This window comes from Gossypium raimondii, chromosome 4 (genome assembly GCF_025698545.1).
Source record: "Gossypium raimondii isolate GPD5lz chromosome 4, ASM2569854v1, whole genome shotgun sequence".
Classification (NCBI taxonomy): Eukaryota; Viridiplantae; Streptophyta; class Magnoliopsida; order Malvales; family Malvaceae; genus Gossypium; species Gossypium raimondii.
In genome coordinates, this window is record NC_068568.1 from 1,526,131 (window position 1) to 1,548,410 (window position 22,280).

A 22,280-nucleotide genomic window follows, 5' to 3' on the forward strand; every position below is an offset into this window, starting at 1 on the left:
AACTCATGGACACCTATATTGGGAACCATAAAAAATATTTTTTCGTATTTTCTTTACATCCAAAAATACAATTTTTATTTTAAAAAAATGACAAGTGCCGCCTAACAAGTCGGAGATACCCATTAAATTTTTTTCTTCACTATGAATACTTGTATTTTCACGTGTATTTTGAAAAATACATACGAGTGCCTCTTGACACAATGGCAACACCAATTTTTTTTAAAGTTGATGATTGAGTCATCATTTCATCATTTCACTATGATTGAGTCATCATATGTCTCCTTTGTTGATGCATACTCTACATACACTTGGCTGTATCTCATAAAAAGCAGGTCTTAGGCCTTTGAGAAATTTCTTCAGCTACAAAAGTTTGTTGTAGTTCAATTTGGATGTCAGATAAAGGTTCTTCAGACTGAATGGGGTGAAAACTTTCGGGCTTTTCTAACTGTGCTTTCTCAACTGGAAATTCACCATTGACTTTTTGCCCCCATACCTCTGAGCAAAATAGTTTGGTAGAAAGGAAGCATAGGCATATACTTGAGCTGCCGATAATCAATGCACATTCTAATAGTTCTGTCTTTCTTTTTTACAAACAAAACTCGTGCACCCTAGGGAGAAAAACTCGGTCGTGCAAAACCTCTATCTGTCAATTCTTGCAACTGAGCTTTCAACTCTTTTAATTTGGTCGGTGCCATTCTGTATGGAGCTATCGATATCGGAGTTGTTCCTGGTGGTGTTGCATCCACTTTGGTAAGGGTTTCCTTTCGCATTTCAAGTCATTTTTTTTCCACATAAATTTGCATTTTGAGGATGCTTTTTCTTTTTGGTATAGACATTGATTCGGTAAAAGTACCATGGAGGCCCCGAGTAAGATTGTGTTTTTTTCTCTCTCATCAAAAAAATTGCAAAGTAATCTCAAGTTACAAATTGATGAAATTTTAACAGAGTTAACGGATAAGGATTAATTTGCCTATTTTATGAGTAGAGGGCAAAATGCAATCTGACTCTTAGTATACGGGCTTCAATGGTATTTTTACCCATTTGATTCATTTTTACAAAGTTACCCTCATTTTTATTTGCTAAAAAAGTGTTGCAAGTGACCTTTATTGCACGAGGAGACGTTTCGTTATCGACGATAATGAGGTTTGCACTACTCTTGGTGCAGTGATCCTCACACCTCTTTTGACTATGGTTCTTGCAAGAACATATGTTCCTGTTGATGTTATTGCACTTTCCGTCAACACCCTGTAGGTTTAGCCAATTCTATGCTTTGCCTCATACGATCTTCGACATGTTGACACGTATGCCATTGCCATATGTTTATCATTTGATCATGTTTTGTCTAGGTCGATGTGGCTCTGCCTTATGCGATCTTCGACATGTCGAGATGTATGCCATTGCCATATGTTTTATCATTTGATCGTGTTCTGTTCCAGGTGGCTGTGGCTCCGGTTTTGCTCGGTTCTTACTTACAAAGCACATTTCCTTTAGGGGTGAAAATGATTACACCATTTGTTCCTTTATTTGTTGTTTTACTTTCATCGCTACTTGCATGCAGGTTATTTTATCATCAAAATTTATCTATTGAATACTCACTGGTTTTAGTTTTTACCTTCCATTTATTATTCCCTCTAACTTCTGGTTTTTGGGATTCCTTGCCAGCATTTTCTCGGGACATGTCGTCCGTTTTAATTCCTCAATAGTTAATGCATCATTGGCTTCTGATGCCTTTTTAGTGTAAAACCCCAACCCTAAACCGTTGTCAGAATAGGGTTACGAGGCAATACCGGACATATCAGACAATTTACAAATAATGCTTAATATAAATAATATACATATTATAATATAATCATAAATTCATATAAATATTTGTATTACTAATTGACTTTATTTTTTATTTTTTTATTTAAAAAAATTAATATAACCTCTTTATAAATATCTAACCTTCCCTGCAAATTCAAATCGAAACTAATCCAAACAAAAATCACAACCAGCCCAATTCACATTTAAATATACCTAAATTATGTCTAAAACATTAACTTAATATCAAAGATACCAAAATGTTATATTCCTTTCCTTTCGATGTCGATGCCTCGAGTTCTTTGTTAGCTATGAAAATAATAATTATTTTCACTATTTACTACAACATTAAATTATAATAAATAATTAAATTTTATTCAATTCCTACTTATTCCCAATTTAATTCTAAGTAAGTTTACTTACTTTTCTAACTTAATTCATACTTCTTTTCTACTTAATTCCTTGCCATATTTAACTCAACTATTCAATATTCATAATAAAACCCTAATTTAAAACTTCTTACAACTTAATCCCAACTATGTAAAACTTATAACCTAGTTTACAATTTAATCCTTTTATCAATTCTAACTAGAAATTCTATCAACCAAACCCCTAATTTAACAATTTGTTCAACATGAATCATGTTCAAAAATCTAAAACTTTCAACATTTTAGCTTAAATTCAACAAAACTTTGTTCTAAGACTTCTAAAACATGAAAATTCAACAAATATGTAACGAGAAGAGAGTATATGTGTGTATATATATAATTCTTAAAGTCGTCAATTTTTGGTATATAGATAATGTAATTAATTGCACTCATCTCACAAGTCAACTGATACTTAATTTCTTAAAAATAGATTTAATCTTTTTGATGTGCTATAGAACAATAACATGATAAAGAATTGGAATAGATTTAATATTCTTAATATGTTATATTTACTTATTTCAATTTTTTACTCACAAATTAAACTATTTTTCTATTTTAATTTTGTATATATTACATATGTATCATTATCATTATTATTAATTCTAAACCTTGCATTTCATTAGTTAATACATGTTATTTTTAAATATATTTTTATGTTCTAAATTTATAGTTTTCAGACTCATACATGCTTGATAGAAGTTTTAGTCACTAAGCAATTACAATAGCAACATAAAATCAATAACCTCTGATGTCTTTCTGAACTAAGTCCTGCACAGTTTGAGGAGATTCGAAAAACACTTATATATTTGTGAATTCTGTAGTAGTATACTTAGCCATAAAGTCTGCAATTACATTGTGAGTTCTGGAAATATAACGGTTACAAACTTTCCAAGCTTGTGAATTTGTTAAATATTTATTAAAAAAATTCAAATTTTTATGCATTAAAAATATTCCTTTTAAGGTTAGTGAAAGACCAAGATGTCTACTCCTAAAACAGCGGGGACAGCCAAGTGGTCCTTTATGCATTAAAAATATAGACCAAGATGCCTACTCCTAAAACAGCGGGACAGCCAAGTGGTCCCAATAAAAATTTTATTTTTTTAATCTTAAATTTCATTTTTTTTTGTGTTTTATGTCAATTTTTTTTAATGTCAGACGATGGATTAATCGATAAGTTATAAAGATTAAAATATTTTTATTCTATAAGGACTATCTTTTCTTGTTTAATTTAAAATAAATAATTTATTTATTTCTTTTAAAATTTTAAATTAGTAAAGATAAAACTGTACTTTAATCTCTCTAAAAGGATAAATTTTTGATTTAATTTTTAAAATTATAAAGATTTAAATTATTAAAAATTAAAATTTAATTTCAGCCCCTAAAAATATTTTCTGGTTTCTTAAGGATAAATTTAGAAAAATTAAAACATTTAAAAATGTCATATAATTTTTGTTGGTGAAACAAAATAAAACAACCAAAAGAAATTAATCTAAATCCTCTAGTGAGATCCTCCAATAAGCAAGTCGTGCTCTCCTATGACGAACCGTCTTAACCGGGTCATCTCCAAAATTATTTTCTTTTTGAGGAACATGTTGAATACTCTAATGCTAGAGATTTGTCAAGTTGAATGACATGAATAGTTTCAAGACTATCAATTTGAATTAAAATGCTCTTAAAGCTTCGATTTAGTGAAAGATTCAACCCATCCAAAATGCCCCTAAGTTATAATATTAGCATTAAGATTAAGTGTAATAACATTATAAAATTCATTTTTTTAAAAAGTACTAATAACTAATTTAAGTTTTAAACATAAATTTTCATAAAACTAACGGTATTGTTAGTATTAGACGAATAATAATTTATACAAAATTAACGTTTATCATTTTACTCTTAATTCTAAAAAAAATCAGCCTATTGATATAAATATTATTGATAAATTTATTAAATTAATAAAATGTATAGATTTTGAAAGTTAAATTTATTAATTTATTAATAATATTTTTTTATAAAATAAATTTTACTTTAATTTTTTTTATGGGTAAAATCACTTTGACTATCTCGCATGTTACATGTGCCTTTATTCGGATGTTCCAAAGTAAACAATAGTTTAGGGGTGAGTATTTGATCGAATCGAATCGAGTAAAAAAAATTCAAGTTAGTTGAGTTGACGAATCCTATTTTTGCAACCGAATTCAATTTAATTTTTTTACAAATCGAACTGAATCGAGTCAAAAAAATTTCAAGTCGAGTTAATGAATCTTATTATTTATCCTTAATGATGCATTTACATGAATCAATTATTTAATTAGTAGATGAAGTATAAGAGTATTTAACTACATAAACAGTATAATAGTTTTGCCTTTTAACTCAATGAGTAAATATTTATCAAAATAACGTAGTTTTGTCTTTTTATTCAAATTTTGAATAACTTAAATTATATAATTTATATTCGAGTTAAACTGAAACTTAATTTTTATTTGAGTTAATCTAAATAATTTAATCAACTCAAATAATTTAAATTATTTAATTTAAAATTTAAATTTTTTATCGAATTTTCCAAATAGAATCAAAAGTTATAAAAAGTGGCACCCTTTAAACTTCACATTCTAATGCGACTTTCACATGTGTACTCATTAAATTTTGGTCAATATTTTCGGAAAGAGAACGAGAAAATTTGTTGTCATGACTGAGATGGACTTATAAATGTTAATTTTAAAACAATTTAGACTTATTTAAATTTTTAAATTCATTTAATAATAAAGAGATTAATTTAATTATACCTTATTTAATTTTAATTTTTAATAAATTATATATCATACACACATGCAAATATAAATTTTAAAATTATTAATTAGATTAATAACTTAATTTAATAATTTATATTTTAAGATTAAATGTAATTTTTAAAATGTTTTAAGATAAAAAAATGTTAAGCTTAAAACAATGCGTATTGGTTGGTATGATTGCAGTACAATATCGACTACCATGAAAAATACAAAGCAAAATAGAAGTAAAAGAACACTACCAAAGAAGGATATATTAAACCATGGAAATATATTGCCTTACCAATATTTGTTGGGTATTATTGATAACAAATATTCCAAGTTTTTAGAACTAGACTGGTGGTTGAATCAATCAATCCATCGACTTATCGATCTAATTATATAAATCATTAAAAAATTCAAAAAGTATTAAAATATTTAGAATAAAAACAGTCCAATTCAACCATTCATGTCGATTCTCAAATCAATTAATCTAATGCCTTTCTCCGAATCGATATTCCAATCGATTCCCAATCTAATCCAATTGAAACACCATTAGACATATTGAACTTTAAAAAAATATATTTTGGTTGGAACTATAGGTGCTCATGAATCCGGTCATAACTGAATTTTAAGTTTAGGCTTAGCTTGGTTCAAAAAATAAACTTAAATTTTATTTAAGCTCAACCCAGATTTAAAGTTTTTATTTTTATAATCCCATAAAATAAAATTGAGTTGAGTTAAAAATAAATAATAAATAAATAAACCTACAAAATCAAATAAGTTCATAAGCTTCTAATATGGTCTGAAACCTACACATTACAAAACTCATGAAACCGTCGCTGTTGTTTCCGCAGCGATGGACCCTACTTTAGACTATAAATATTGCCCTTGGCCCTTATCATAGACTCCCTTTACCCACCATGGCGGCTCACTCCGGAATTATTTTCTTTAAGGAACTCACTGACACTGACGTCAAGAAGAGATTGGTAGTCCCGAAAGAGTACCAGGATTTCTTCCTACCTTCATATGGACGCCTTCCAGCCAAAATTAAGCTCATGTACGACGGAAAGATCTGGGAAGTTAAGTGCACTGTTCGGAAAAAGGGGTACCTTAAGCCTGTTCTCTCCGTTGGATGGAAAAAGTTTGTTGTTGCTAACGAACTCAAAGTTGGGGATAGAATCACCATGTACAAAGATGAAGATGGCTTTTCCCACTATATGGTTGAAGTGGAGAAGCCTCCCGCAAGCAACCAACACGACACCCTTCCTGATTCGCCTGCTCTCTCTTTCATTCATCATAAACCCGATGAAACGACTCTCAAATACAGAAAAGAAGTACCTGAAGACTTGGCCGGAGCACACCACCAGCCTGATATTGCACCGATGAACATTCCTGTCAACGCTTGGCAACGGCCATCCATCGGGATGTTTGGTACTAACGTGAGTAACGAAAGAGCTGATCATTTCAGTCTGATGACCTACGGCAGTGGCACTAGTGCTGCTGGTGGAATTGGAGAAGCATGTCCAGAGATTATTACTGATCATCATCAAGACCTTAGCTTGGACTTGGTTCGGCGACAACCCGGTACTATTCCACCGCCATATGTGGGAGAAGTGAAGTTAGATTTGACATTGGCGCCACCCAATTAATGTGGTGAGAGCGGATAACCAATTGAGACAATAAGACAAAGTTAGTGTGATCATAACCAGTTGGTTGTTATATTCTGGTTTTATTTCTATTATTCTGTTATTTTAGAAATTTGGAAACAGTTGGAGATATTGGTTAGGGAATCCTATCTATTAGAAGTGTTCTGTTTAAGATGTCTGCCTGGTTTGTTTTGTCTATGATGCTATTCTATAAAAAATAATTATATTTTTCTTACATGTAGCAGCTTAGGCTTCTTTTGGGGACAGATTAGTGCGGTTCAAAACAGGAACTTGAAGATCAAGATTGAGGTTGAACTTGAAAATTGAAACCCACCCTTTTCTTTCTTTCTTCTTCATCATTTTGTATCATCAAAGTCAATGATGTGTGTATTTTACATCGAAGGGGAAATCTAAATAACATGTTTTGCATTGATTAGAATGGCAATGGCAGCGATAAATGATTAACCTTTATTCTCACTTATCAATTTTCAAAAAATTTTAAACAAATATGTAATATACAATTTTTAAATAAAGGGGCAGTACCACTATAATTCTTTTTTAACTGAGAAAAGAATTAAGTGCCATTTAATTTTTTTAATATAAAGGTTTCTATCATACTTTTACCATTTAATTTTATTGTCATGCATCCAATGGTGGTACCTTAACGATTGAATAATTTCTTTAAGTTTATCAAACAGGGAGCCCTAATTGGACAACAATTCCCATGCAGGTAACGTTAAAGGTTGGTTTTCAAATATACCATAAGTTTTTATACTCTTCACAAATTTAGAATTTAATCATTATACTTTTATTTCTATGAATTTAGTCTCTTTACTTTTCGAATTTTAAAATTCGGTTCGATTGTTAACACTGTTAAATATATTGATGAGACATTTTGAAATAAAAAATACTCACCTCATAGCCGTGTAACTAAAAATGAACTTTAAATTAATAAAATAAATTTAACAATATTAACAATTAGACCTAAAATTTGAAAAGTGAAAAATAGAATGAATAAATTTTTAAAATAAAAATAAAAATTTCAAATTTCAAATTTATAAAATTACATAAACTAGCTAACGAGGGTTATAAATGGTTGTTGATTTACTAATTAATATACCATAAAATCTAAAGAGAAATTGAAAATTTTCTTAAAAATTTTAATTATTTTAAAAATCAGGCTCCCTTAATGTGATTATTTTTAATAAAATAAATGTTTAGAAATAATTTGGATAAATAAATATTTAATATGATATGAAATTGGATACGAATTATGTGGTATGATGTCGTATTCCATATGACATTATCATTATAGTCGCCACTCTGATGTCATCGTATTGACATTAGCGTTACTAAAAGTCTAAAACATCATCATACAGAAATCGTTATATCCAAAAATGTGAGGGCCCGCATTGTAAGGACAGAATCTTTTTATTATTTAATATATCAATTTAATATTTATATAAATGTTAATTTTAATACAATTTAGACTTGTTTAAATTTTTAAATTTATTTAATAATGAAGAGATTAATTTGATTATATCCTTGTGATAGAGAGTGGTGTATTATTTTAAATTTACTGGTTTTTAAATTTATATATGCTTGTAATTTAATTTTTAATTTTTAATAAATTATATATTATACACACATGCAAATATAAATTTTAAAATTATTAATTAGATTAATAACTTAATTTAATAATTTATATTTTAAGATTAAATTTATTTTTAAATGTTTTAAGATGAAAAATGTTAGGTTTAAAACAATGCGTACATATCGACTACCATGAAAAATACAAAGCAAAATAGAAGTAAAAGAACACTACCAAAGAAGGATATATTAAGAAATATTCAAAGTTTTTAGAACTAGACTGGTGGTTGAATCAATCAATCCATCGATTTATCAATCTAATTATATAAATCATTAAAAAATTTAAAAAATATTAAAATATTTAGAATAAAAAAAAGTCCAATTCAACCATCCATGTCGATTCTTAAATCAATTAATCTAATACCTTTCTCCGGATCGATATTTCAATCGATTCCCAATCTATTAATCCAATTGAAACACCATTAGACATATTGAACTTTTAAAAAATATATTTTGGTTAGAACTATAGGTGCTCATGAGCCCGATCATAACAGAATTTTAAGTTCAGGCTTAGATTAGTTAAAAAAATGAACCTAAATTTTATCCAAGCTCAATCCAGATTAAATTTTTTATTCTTATAATCTCATAAAATAAAATCGAATTGAGTTAAAAATAAATAATAAATAAATAAACCTACAAGATTAAATAAGTTCATAAGCTTCTAATATGGTCTGAAACCTACACATCACAAAACTCATGAAACTGATGCAATACAACGAGAAAATCTGTTGTAATGACTGAGACATGGAAACGACTCATTCCAATGATCTTCTCAAAATCACTCACTGCCACAACCGTCACTGTTGTTTCCGCAGCGATTGACCCTACTTTAGACTATAAATATTGCCCTTGGCCCTTCCATTGTATCATACGACACTCCCTTTACCCACCATGGCAGCTCACTCCGGAATTATTTTCTTTAAGGAACTCACTGACACTGACGTCAAGAAGAGATTGGTAGTCCCGAAAGAGTACCAGGATTTCTTCCTACCTTCATATGGACGCCTTCCAGCCAAAATTAAGCTCATGTACGACGGAAAGATCTGGGAAGTTAAGTGCACTGTTCGGACAAAGGGGTACCTTAAACCTGTTCTCTCCGTTGGATGGAAAATGTTTGTTGTTGCTAACGAACTCAAAGTTGGGGATAGAATCACCATGTACAAAGATGAAGATGGCTTTTCCCACTATATGGTTGAAGTGGAGAAGCCTCCCGCCGGCAACCAACACGGCACCCTTCCTAATTCTCCCGCTCCCTCTTTCATTCATCATGAACCCGATGAAACCACTGTCGAGTACAGAAGAGAAGTACCTAAAAACACCACCAGCCTGATATTGCACCGATGAACATGCCTGCCAATGCTTGGCAATCGCCATCCATCGGGATGTTTGGTACTAACATGAATGACGAAAGAGCTAACTTCAGTCCGATGACCTACGCAGTGGCACTAGTGATGCTGGTGGAATTGGAGAAGCATGTCCTGATATTATTACTGATCATCATCAAGACCTTTGCTTGGACTTGGTCCTTCGACAACCCGGTACTATTCCACCCCCATATGTGGGAGAAGTAAAGTTAGATTTGACTTTGGCGCCACCCAATTAATGTGGAGAGAGCTGATAACCAATTGAGACAATAAGACAAAGTTAGTGTTCATAACCAGTTGGTTGTTATATTCTGGTTTTATTTCTATTATTATGTTATTTTAGAAATTTGGAAACAGTTGGAGATATTGGTTAGGGAATCCTATCTACTAGAAGTGTTCTGTTTAAGATGTCTGCTTGGTTTGTTTTGTCTATGATGCTATTCTATAAAAAATAATTATGTTTTTCTTACGTGTGTGCGTGTGTATGTAATAAAACCCCTTTTCTTACATGTAGCAGGTTAGGCTTCTTTTGGAGACAGATTAGTGCGGTTCCAAACAGGAACTTGAAGATCAAGATTGAGGTTGAACTTGAAAACTGAAACCCACCCTTTTCTTTCTTTCTTTCTTTCTTCTTCATCATTTTGTATCATCAAAGTCAATGATGTGTGTATTTTACATCGAAGGGGAAATCTAAATAACATGTTTTGCATTAATTAGAATGGCAATGGCAGCGATAAATGATTAACCTTTAATATTCTCACTTATCAATTTTCAAAAAATTTTAAACAAATATGTGATATAGAAGAGAGTATTAATATATATCAAATTGCTAAAATTGCAAGAGACCAGACTGCATGCATAAATAGTCAAAGTGATGAATATATATCACGTATTTATAGGTTAAATCAATATTTATGTTTTAATTTTGTAATTTTTTTCACATTGAGACAACATTTTTTTGTCTAGCGTTAAACTTAGCAATTGTTCCCATTTTAGGGTTTGAACTTTTGTTTTGTCTAAATTATGTCTTGAATTTAGTAATTGTTCTCACATTGGAACCTGAATTTTAAGGTTTTCAAGGACTAACTTTGACAAAGAAAAGTTCAAATCCCAATGTGGGAAAGTTTGCCAAGTTCAAAGCCTAACTTTGATTAAAAAAAGTTAAAGCCTCAATTTAGGAACAATTACAAGTTAAGGGCTTAACTTAAACAAAAAAATGCGCATGCCTCTATATGAGAAAAACACTAAATTTAAGCTCCAAAAAATAATTTAATCTTATTATGATACTTCCTGTTACAGACGCGAAACTGAGCTGCAACTCGAGCCTGAGCCCTATAAGATAGATACATTAAGAATATATAGTAAAATGCACAACAATTTAGTTCGGTAAAAATGAACACAAGTTGAATTGTCGCATAACCAAGTCCAAGATGTTCATCAGCAGTACTGCCACTGCCATGGGCCATTGCATTTATGCCAAGGTAGTGGATTTCTCTCCCCACTTCTACCATATAGTAGGAAGAACCATCTTCAACTTGCACTTGGTACAAGGTGAACTTGTCACCAACAATTAAGGTGCATGAAATTTGTAAATCCTCATCAGTCATTAGACTTATTAGTAATATCTTACCATGTCTCAGTCAATGTAGGGTCCACGTGGATTTCACTCCTTGACAAATAATGTTGTAAAATTAATTCAATTTTATTGTTAAATCTCAATTAATTAAATTAACATAAAATAATTTTCAACTATTTTTAATCTTATATTTTATAATTAAAAAAAACCATAATATTTAGTTTGATGACTCAAAATAAAATTCTTTTAATTTAATTTTTAAAGTATTTTATTTTAATTAAACAAATATTAAATTTCTAACCATCATATTGAATTGCTAAACTATTAAAATAGTCACTTTTGTTTGTCTTAGGTTACATTTTAGTCACTTATGTTTGAAATGTTATGTTTTAGTCACTTACATTATCTTATTGTAATATTTTAATCATTGAGTCATTAATTGTTATTAATAATAGTAACGATACTGGTGTGACATGTTAAATCATCATTTCAAATAAAAATTTTAGGTTAAATTCTACAATTAATTCTTATATTTTTTTCATTTTGAGTAATTTAATTTTTTCTTTCATGTTCTTTTAACTTTTTTTCATTCTCTTATGCTTCTCCTCTATTTTTCTCTCTTCTCTATTTCTTTTGACGTAGTTTTTTATGTTTTCATTTGTTAAAATTAGTCCACAAGCTCGCCTCACTCGAAAAAGTTAAATTGTTTTAAAAAATAAAAGTATAACGACTAGTTTTAACATATGAAAAATATAGAAAAATTACGTTAAAAGAAATGGAGAATGGAAAAAACAGAGGGGAATCATAAGAGAATGAAAATAAAAAGAAAAGTTAAAAGAACATAAAAAATTAAATTTCTCAAAATAAAAAATATGGGGATCAATCGATAAATTAATCTAAAATTTTTATTTGAAATAATAATTTAACGTACTACATCACTTATTATTACATAGGTAATGACAATTAACGACTCAATGACGATAATATAAATTACTAAATGTGACATTTTAAATATAAATAACTAAAATATAATTTAAGATTAATAAATTTGACTATTTTAATAATTTACCCTAATAAAATTTTATTCACTCAATTTTTGGTTAGCTTTCGTTTTGCTAAACAACTCTCAGTAAATATTCTGCCCATCGAAACAAAGCAAACAACTTGTACGACAGAATCCGCCATTTTGGTCATTCCACTTGCACGGCACCGCTCCTCCATAGATATCCTGCCATCTGTCTTTCCTTTTACAAGTGTAAATATGCCATAGAGAGAGAACAAACAAAAGTGAAAGCAAAAAGGGTTAGACAGAAAGAGCGCGATACTTTTTAGATTTAATTTTAAAAAATATAATTAATTGGTTGAAATTATTAAAAGATAAAAAAGTTTTTATAATTTATTTAATTATATTTATATTTTGAAATTTAAAATTAAAGATTAAAAAAATTCATTATGTTTAATACTAATAATACGATTGGGTTTATGAAAATTTGTCTGTAGTTACTATTTTAATAATTTTATAATTTAAAAAAAATTTATATGCTGTTAGGTTTGATCATATTATACATTCTTCTTCTTCTTCTTGCCTCTTGATGAATAGATTATTCTTACCTTTAAAAGACTCGACGTTTTGCATGGCTACCACGGGACCCACAGCTTAAACAATTAATCGGCTGTCCCCCGCCGTTTTAGGACAAGACAGTACATTTAAAACTGGGATGTTTTTAGAGGACACACTTTTGTTTAGCTGGATTTGGGCTTGTTTTGCCCTTTTCAATTCGCCCTTTATTAGGCTTTTGAATAAAATTTAGTCAATTCAATAATTATTAAATTGGTTCATATATATAAATATATTTCACACTTGATATCGAGCCATTATAAGACAAAGTTTTTTTTATTTTTTTAACATAATTCATAAGTAGCTTATTATGAGCATTAATTTCTCATTCATCACTTAATCATTTTGAGCATATAATATATTATTTTAAAGGTCTCATAGAGTAGAATATAAAGCCATAATTTTATGATTTAAATCTCTACCTTTACTAATCGAGAATATACCTCAAAATTTCTAAAAATCTATTTTTCCAACATAAATATGATTATTTTGAAATGATACATTTTAAAATACCTTAATTTCTAATTTCATTTTTAAAATATAAGTATTTTCATCTCCATAAATTAATTTTTCAAGGTTCATAGTAAAAGACACCATTAATCCAAATTGCCCCAAAATCTTTTAACCCCCTTTTTTTTGTGTAGAACACGAATCTAGGGATAACAATCTCGAAAAAGCACCCCATAGTTCAAAATGACGATGAAACCCTTTGGTTTTCCGCATTTTGAAGGGTGTCCGACACCTTCCCTGACGAGAACTCCGATGAACCAAGGTTGATTCGGAGGACGGTGGGTCTTTTATCGCCTTTGTTATGTTTTTTTTAAATAACAAATTTCGAAAAAAACAAAAAAAAAGATGTAGTACAAATTCCACATGATTGGGTCCGATTCTTCTTTTCCCATTAACCCGTATTGTGGGTTCTGAATTCAGCCGATACTGTTGAGAATTTGCCGCCATGGTGGATATCAGTTCTCTTGCCCTTTAAAGAGTCATATTGACAAGCGCCCCTCCACTTGCAGCGTCAATCATCTTTATTTCCATAGGGAGCAAACCCTCGTAGAAATATTAAAGAAGTGATTGCTCGGTCAAACCGCGTTGAAGACAACTTGCACACAATTTTTTATACCGCTCCCAATAGTCGTAGAGCGATTCACTCTCCATTTGGCGAATTCCCACTATGTCTCTCCTTAGTTCAGCTGCTCGCGATGCTGGGAAAAATCTGTCAAGAAAAACACGAGATAAGTCATCCCACGTTGTAATAGAACCGGGGGTAAGTAAAATAACCATTCTTTTACTGTATCAACTAAAGAAAAAGGAAAGTTCCGAAGTTTAATTTCATCTTCGGTTACTCCCTGTGGTTTCATGCTTGAGCAGACCATGTGGAATTCTCTCAAGTGAGTGTGTGGATTTTCATTCTTCAAGCCTCGAAAAGTGGGCAAAAGGTGAATTAGGCCTGACTTCAACTCGAACAGGGTTTCTCCGGTTGGATAGTTGATGCATAACGGTGTTTGCTCGTTGGGAGCAGCGGCTAGTTGACGAATGGTTCGGTTCGCCATCCTTTCTAGTTCACCGAGGTTGTCTTCTGCTTCTTTTGTTTCAGGAAATGGTTTGGTCTCAGGTTCAACCATTTCGACTTGTTTTCCACGTTGAATTGCTTTTACACGTTTAAGAACTTCCGTCTCTTTACGTCGTGCTCGTGCTGATTTTTCGATCTCTGGGTCGTATTCGAGATCTCCGGATGAAGATCTGGTCATGAAGATGATTTAAACAATTGTGAGTGTTGCCAGTCCCCGGCAACGGAGGCAAAATTGATGGGTGTCGAATCCGCCAATATAAACCTACACCTCATTTGCAAATTAAGCAGTATAGGAAGTAGGGTCGATCCCTCAGAGACTGGGTTTACTGCAAATTGTTCCTCTCTTGACCATTGTCGGGGCAGTTGTCGTGCCCAAGAAATTCGGGGGGATAAAATCTGAAACCTGAAATAAATAAATAAAAAGCTTAAAAAGTAAAAGTTGAAGACAAAATAATAAAAACAATTAAATAAAATATGAAGGAGAATTAATTAAAATAAGCTCAACCTTAGGCACGGATTTTCCCTTGTCTTTGAACCGATCCTCGAAATTAAATGAACTGCTCTTCTCCAATAAGCTAGTTATAGCTACCAAGGACGCCTCGGACACCAACTCTTCATTGTGTAAATTAGTTATGAACGTCCAATAACTAACCCTTACCGATCGAACAACCACGAAACGTTCGTGATTTAGAACTCCCAGACTTTATGCTCTAGAAGAGCCTAGCTCGAACCAGTGCCCTCAACCGCGTGGGGCATTTAAATCCGGTTACTACTTCCCTTGACGGAACCAAACAACAATCTCTACTTGGCACGCCAATGTGTTCATAGAAAACCGATTAGAAACATACCTTTCGGAATTCCAACTGTACGTCTAACCATACTAAATCAAATGACGTCTTTTTTGACTTAATGTTGATCTGACTTTGTGAGTTGACAAAATCATACTCTTAATTTGGAGAAATAATAAGTACTGGAATTTAGTAGTTAATTTGCTTGGGTTCGTAACTCACTGATCTTGACGAAGTTAACACCGGCCTAAAGCTGAAATGGATACTTAATAATAATAATAAACTTGGTAATTAAAAACTTGATTAATGACTTGATTCAAGACTTGATGAGTGAATGAACATAGTAGCCCCTATTTATACTAGTGGCTTTGCCAAATTAAGAGACACTAACTATAGAAAATCAAGGAAATAAAATATTCCATGATACAAAAAATCCCTACATAATCTCCCACTAAGTCAACATAAAATTTCAGCTAATTAATCTTGGAAAAATTCTACTTTTGCCCTCCTTCTTTGCTTCTTTCTTCAATCTAGCCCAATTGTTTCCTTTTTCTTCTATTTAGCCCCAAATTACATACCGCACAAAATTCAACATAAACATGGAAAAATACACATGCTGTTCTGTATAATAGTGAGGAATATAGATACAAAATTCTACCTCGAAAACCACAGCTTTTAGCCCATCAGCTAGAAAGCCATGGCCTCTCGGCCCACAAAGATGTTCTCTAAAAAATTTAAAACTACTGATATCAACAAGCGGTTGGCGATTCCGGGAAAAATCCTGCCTTCTTTGCCAGCCTTCAATGGAGGCCATGCAGTCATGATTCAGCTAAAGTATGGGATAAATATCTGGCCAATTTACTGCACTGTTCGGGAAAATGGGTACAAGAAACCTGTTTTGTCCGTTGGATGGAGAAAATTTGTTGCTGATAACAAACTCAAAACTGGGGATATAATCACCATGTACAAAGATTTTGAAGATGAAGATGGTGGTTCCCACTTTAGGGTTGAAGTGGAGAAGCCACCAGCTGCCAGCAAACAAGACAGGAGTCACGGGACCCTTCCTTCTTCTTCTGTTATCGCTTTCAATGATCATGAAGTCCATGGAACCAACTCCGGAAACGAGGCAGACCGAATACCTAATAAGGCGCTTGATGATGGAGCAATCAACCTGGAGGGAGGTATCCCCATCATGGAGCTTCCAGATGTTGCAACTGACACTTTGGTTGATGGTCATGTTATTGCCAAACCGTCTGTTACGATATTTGGTGCTATTATGACTGATGAAATGAAGTGCTTGGGCATTACCAAGGGTACTGACATGGCTGAACCCTCTCTCTTCTCGCCCTGTATGGCCAAACCAGAAAGAGAAATCGACTTCCTTGGTATCGTCGAGGGTGGTGATGCAATAGCCTATGGCAGTGGGCCTAGTGATGCGGCTGGAGAAGCATGTTGCAACTTTATTACTCATCATCGAAGTATTACCTTGGACTTGGTTCTGTCGCAACCCAATCCATATGCAGGCTAGTGTAGTTAGATCAGAAAGGAAATGAAATGACTTCAACCAGTAGCAGGTATTAATCTTGGTGACATATTTAAAGGTTGGTGGTGAGTATTAATTTTAACTGTCAAATATTTATTTTTCAATTACAGGAAATGTTTTATTTGTAAGATGAATGAAGGAAAAGAAAAGCTTAACATACCTTATATATATATATATATTACTTGTCTAATAATATCTCGTGACGACTTAACTGTGAAAGAATTGGATAAAATAGAAAGAAATATCTAGCCAAACAGATAGCAAAATATAAATGGAAAAACTTCTTTTGTTTGTTTTCCAAAAACCTTGCTCACTGAATACACATGTTCAGTATTTATAGACATGAGTAACCGCTCCATATTGAGCAACAACCTTCACCGGATACCTAACTAATTAACTAAAACCTTTTAATACTCTAATATTCATCCATCTTCCCCAGGCAAGACCCAGAGAAAACTCAAACCGAGCAAAAATCGATAGCGAAAGTGGCTTAGTTAGAACATCAACAACTTGATCACAGCCGAACCTCGCCAACGCAATGTACCATCAACAACCTTTTCACGAACAAAAACAAATCTAATTCAACATGCTTAAACTTTGAATGAAGAACAGGATTAGCAGTAACTGCAATCGCACCAGAACTATCACACCAAATATTTGGAATACTAGAAGACCGAACATGTAATTCTTGCAGTAACGACAAAAGCCATGTAACCTCACTAGTGACCGCAGCAAGACTCTGATATTCTGCCTCAGCAGTAGACCAAGCAACAACCTGTTGTTTCTTCGTACACCACGACACAGGATTATACTCGAAATAAACACAGTACCCAGTAGTAGACCTCCGGTCATCAAAATCTAACCCCCAGTTTGCATCAGCATACCCAACTAAGGACAGATTAGTTGACGGACGAACCACAATCCCAAATTCAATCGTTCCACCTAGATACCTCAAAATACGTTTTAGTGCTGTCATATGAACAGAAGTGGGACAATGCATTAACGACATATTCAATTCACCGCATATGCAACATCGTCGCGTAAGAGTGACATCTTGTAGTGCCCAAGAAGGCTTCAGATTCGATTGGATCCTCTAAACGCCACCACCATCTTTAGTTAAGAAAGAGGAACTAACCATCGTGTATTAACACTCTTCGCATTTTCCATCGAGCAATGAATAAGAATATCACGATATACTTCTTCGACATAGATGAAGACAACCGATGAAGAACGAGTAACTTCTATCCCAAGAAAATAGTGAAGATCTTCCATGTCCTAAGCGAGAACTCACTATTCAAGAATTGAACAAACCACTCTATCACGGAGGGCACATCACCTAACAATAATATCATCAACATACACAAGAATATACAACGTTGAACCGATATGACCCGAACAAACAAGGAAGCATCCGACTTGACACAACAAAGCCCATAGATACTAGAAATCCTTTTAGCTTCTCAAACCGAGCACGAGGAGCCGCGAAGACCATACAACACTTTCTTGAACGACATACCGTAGGTCCGCCACGGAACCATCTTGGACATAGCCGAAGTTGATGCATGAAGACTTGATATCAAGATCTCCATTTAGAAACACATTATTCACATCCACTTGTCGAAGGACCACCCCTAGACACGCAATAGACAAAATAACTCGATAGTAGCCGGTTTTACCACCGGCTAACGTTCCTTAAAATCACAACCGGAACACGAGGCGACCTTTTGCTACTAATCGAGCCTTATGAGGAGCAATAGTACCATCAGAATTCCTCTTAATCCTGAACAACCATTTGCATCCTATAACCTTACGACTAGACGGAGCTGAGACTAGCTCCCATGTGGAATTGCGATAAGAGCATCATACTCACTATGCAGAGACGCCACTCAGAAGAGCCAAAGCTTCTTCAATTGTAGAAGGTTCGTTAGCCTCAACATGTAAAACCTAAGGCTTGTAAACTCCGCTTTAGCTCGAGTGACCATTGAGTGAGTATTACCCACGTGGTCTACTAATTTGACTGTCAGACGAAGATGAAACTCCTTCAGACATTCTTGAGATAGAATGAGGAAGATCAGTAAAATCACCTGGTGAAACCGACTCATGTAAAATTGGAAGAGCATCCGACCCAGACCCAACATCATCCGAAGAAGCATGAGATTGCACCAAATCTGTATCTGAAGTAGAAACATTAGGCTGAGACTGGAACCCTTGAAGAGATGGTGACACCACACAAGGCACATGAGACGACGAAGAAGAAAAGGTAGGCCACATAATGAGAACAACATTCACACTAGTATGACTAGTCGTCGTCATAAACTTATCGGGCTAGACTCAAAACAAAACCTCTGCTCATCAAACATGACATGTCTCGAAATAATAACCTTACCATCCGGTAAAAGACACTAATACCCCTTGTGACGAGGATTGTAACCCAACAACGTAGACAGCTAAGACCGAAAATCCAGCTTATGACCGACAAACGGACGTAAATAAGGATAGCAAAGCGACCAAAAACTCAAGATGATCATAGGTCGGATCATTACCATAAAGTGCCTTAAACGGAGAATTGCCCTGAAGCACAACAGGAGGAAGTCGATTGATCAAATAAACCGCGCAACAGAACGCATACCCCGAGTACTCCATAGGAAAACTCGATGAGCCAATAACGTAATACCCACTTCAACAATGTGACGATGTTTACGCCACCACTCCATTTTGTTCAAAAGTTTACGGACACGTCAATCGATGAATAATTCCAGGATTCCAAAAGGATGTAAAACCACGGTATTCTCCTCCCTAATCACTCTGGAACTGCTTGATAGACTTGCCAAACCGTGTCTCAATCAACTTTTGAAACTGAGTGAAACATTCTATTGCTTGAGCTTTTTGACGAAGAAGATAAACCCAGGTAAACCTAGTGCACATGTCAATAAACGAAACATAATATCTCTTTTCATCACATGCAACAGATGCGGGACCCCAAAGATCAGAGACAACTAACTCAAAAGGTTGATACCTAGTAGTAGAAGGTGAAAAAAGCAACTTATGTGACCGCCCTTTTTGACATGCAGTACATACACCATCAAATTTATTTTTACTCGAAACAATATTACATTTATTTAGAATAGTCTTGACCACAGACGCAGACGGGTGGCTTAAACGATTATGCCATAAAGCAAACACAGAACAATCATCAACGATGGGAACTTGCGAATGAGCAACAAATGGATCAACATTGGTCGAATGAGAAACCACCAAGACGAAAACGATATAATCCATCACGAATGCGGCCGTCGACAATGTCTCTTGAGTCACAACATCCTTAATAACACAATGGGTAGGGTGAAACTCAAAAACACACCATTATCACGAGCAAACGGAGACGGATAAGAGGTTTTTCAGATACTCGGTACACATAAAACATTTGACATTCAGTAACGACTTAGCGAGTCGGTAAAATAGTAGTACCAATTGAGGAAATTACCACGAGTACCATCACCCATTAAAAGAGATGACTTACCGAATATGGCGTGACATCACGTAAAGTCGACACATCACGATACGTGATGACTAGCCCCAGTCGGGTACCAAGGCGTGGTTCCACCGCCTACTCGAACGAACGAACCATTACCACCAACTAGACCCAAGTTGAGCGGATGAACATGTGAACCAGATTCTGACGACTCAGAATAATCAGATGCACATAAGTCCCCTAGTCGGGGAAGCCCAATACACGGTTCGGACCCAGTATACACCCGAGCACGCGGTTTGGTAAGTCGAAAACCTGAATCCCCAAACTCTAGTCCATCACACATTTGTTCAGGCGAGCCAAGATCAGTTTGATCCACTTGAACAAATTAGATGATGGTGCAATATTTGACCCATCATTAAAGTGAACATTTTTAATATTGGACCCATGTGATAGATGTTGAATATGCGGCCCACTTGATGAATGTTGAACATACGGCCCATGTGACGCACAATGTCCATTTACATCATTAAACCCATGTGACGTGTTACCATTATATCCTTGCCCATCATCAAAACCAAATTTGCACACATTTGACTTGTAAGCATCTGAACACATTCGGCCAGAATCATGCTGAGCATGAGACACCTGTGGCCCACGTGCCAATGGCCTATTTTGTATGCCAGCACACACATTTTGACCACCATACCTCTGTTGACCCGCATAACTTCCTTGACTCCCTTGACCATAACCAATTCTTTGACTCTTCTGATGAGGAGCCACAAATTGATCTTCACCATGGTGCACAAACCCCTCTGAATCAGGACCTTCAACACCGGACGACTCATTCGAATCTCGGTGATAACGACAATAACACTTTTGCACCACATGCCCGAAACGACTGCATATTTGGCATTGCACACGAGATCTGAAGACTCTGCCACGACCACGAGCAGGCGCACGACCACCACGACCGGCCCTTCCACCGACAGCTCGTTTTCAACAAGATTTGCATTCAAATTGACCTCCTGCAACACCTGAACTTGACGATTCTCACAATCAACCAACGCATCAACTACACGCTTTAACGGCAGTATATCAGTCGACAATCGAACAGACGAGATGACAGCCTCATATTCCGACGGCAATCCCGCAAGCACCTTCAAGACTTGATGAGTGAATGAACATAGTAGCCCCTATTTATACTAGTGGCTTTGCCAAATTAAGAGACACTAACTATAGAAAATCAAGGAAATAAAATATTCCATGATACAAAAAATCCCTACATAATCTCCCACTAAGTCAACATAAAATTTCAGCTAATTAATCTTGGAAAAATTCTACTTTTGCCCTCCTTCTTTGCTTCTTTCTTCAATCTAGCCCAATTGTTTCCTTTTTCTTCTATTTAGCCCCAAATTACAGCCCTGCACAAAATTCAACATAAACATGGAAAAATTAGTGGTGCACTCTCATAAATTAACCAATTTAATTACATAAAATATGTAACTTTAGCATTTAATCAAAACAAATCACCTTTGAACTTTGTTGTTTTTATTTGAATCGGTTTTTGTATTTCAAGAAAATCTCCCCCCATATTACAAAGGTCCAAGATGGCTTTATAGCTGATTTTTACACATTTTTTTTTCTATATTTATAAACTGTCACTTCTATTATTGATCTTTGCATGTGCTAGTGGGTGACATGACAGTGGCGGTGGCAGTGGAGTTGGTGTGGCGCAAAGGAGTTGGAAACCCTAGGGTTTCTGAATTAGATTAGGTTGTGTGCCTATTAATTGGGCTTAGAGTTTTAATTTTGGGTTTGTAATAATTTGGACTTGGACTCTTTTACTTTTTGGTTTTATTTATTTGGTTTTGGTCCTGTACAAATTGGGCCTACTACAGATGTTATATTTTTTCTCCATCCACCGTAGGATCCTCCCACTTCGGGGTTGATCCACACACCTTCTATCCTTCTTTGTGACTCCACCCAATCCGATACTCCCACTTCGGAGGTTAATCCATACACCTTCTATTCTTCTTAATGACTCGACCAATTCC

General features: G+C 33.9%; 1 protein-coding gene and 1 non-coding gene across 3 annotated transcripts in view; both read left to right on the forward strand.

The window, feature by feature from the left end:
- The first annotated feature begins 854 nt into the window (after positions 1-854).
- Positions 855-22,280, forward strand: part of LOC105779378 (probable sodium/metabolite cotransporter BASS1, chloroplastic) — a 32,712-nt gene continuing 11,286 nt past the window's right edge. The window contains exons 1-4 of the transcript XR_008195433.1: positions 855-867; positions 1,089-1,251; positions 1,437-1,558; positions 1,663-1,737. This is a non-coding gene — a transcript (probable sodium/metabolite cotransporter BASS1, chloroplastic). The remainder of the gene's footprint in view (positions 868-1,088; positions 1,252-1,436; positions 1,559-1,662; positions 1,738-22,280) is intronic.
- LOC105779374 (uncharacterized) lies at positions 5,884-7,068 on the forward strand. Of its 2 annotated transcripts, none has more exons than XM_052629079.1 (2): positions 5,884-6,646; positions 6,885-7,068. In XM_052629079.1, the coding sequence occupies exon 1, from the start codon at positions 5,914-5,916 to the stop codon at positions 6,640-6,642; it is 729 nt and encodes a 242-aa protein (XP_052485039.1). In that variant the 5' UTR covers positions 5,884-5,913; the 3' UTR covers positions 6,643-6,646; positions 6,885-7,068. The 2 variants fall into 2 exon arrangements, with proteins under 2 accessions (XP_052485039.1, XP_052485038.1); XM_052629078.1 differs by having other exon boundaries at positions 5,886-6,682.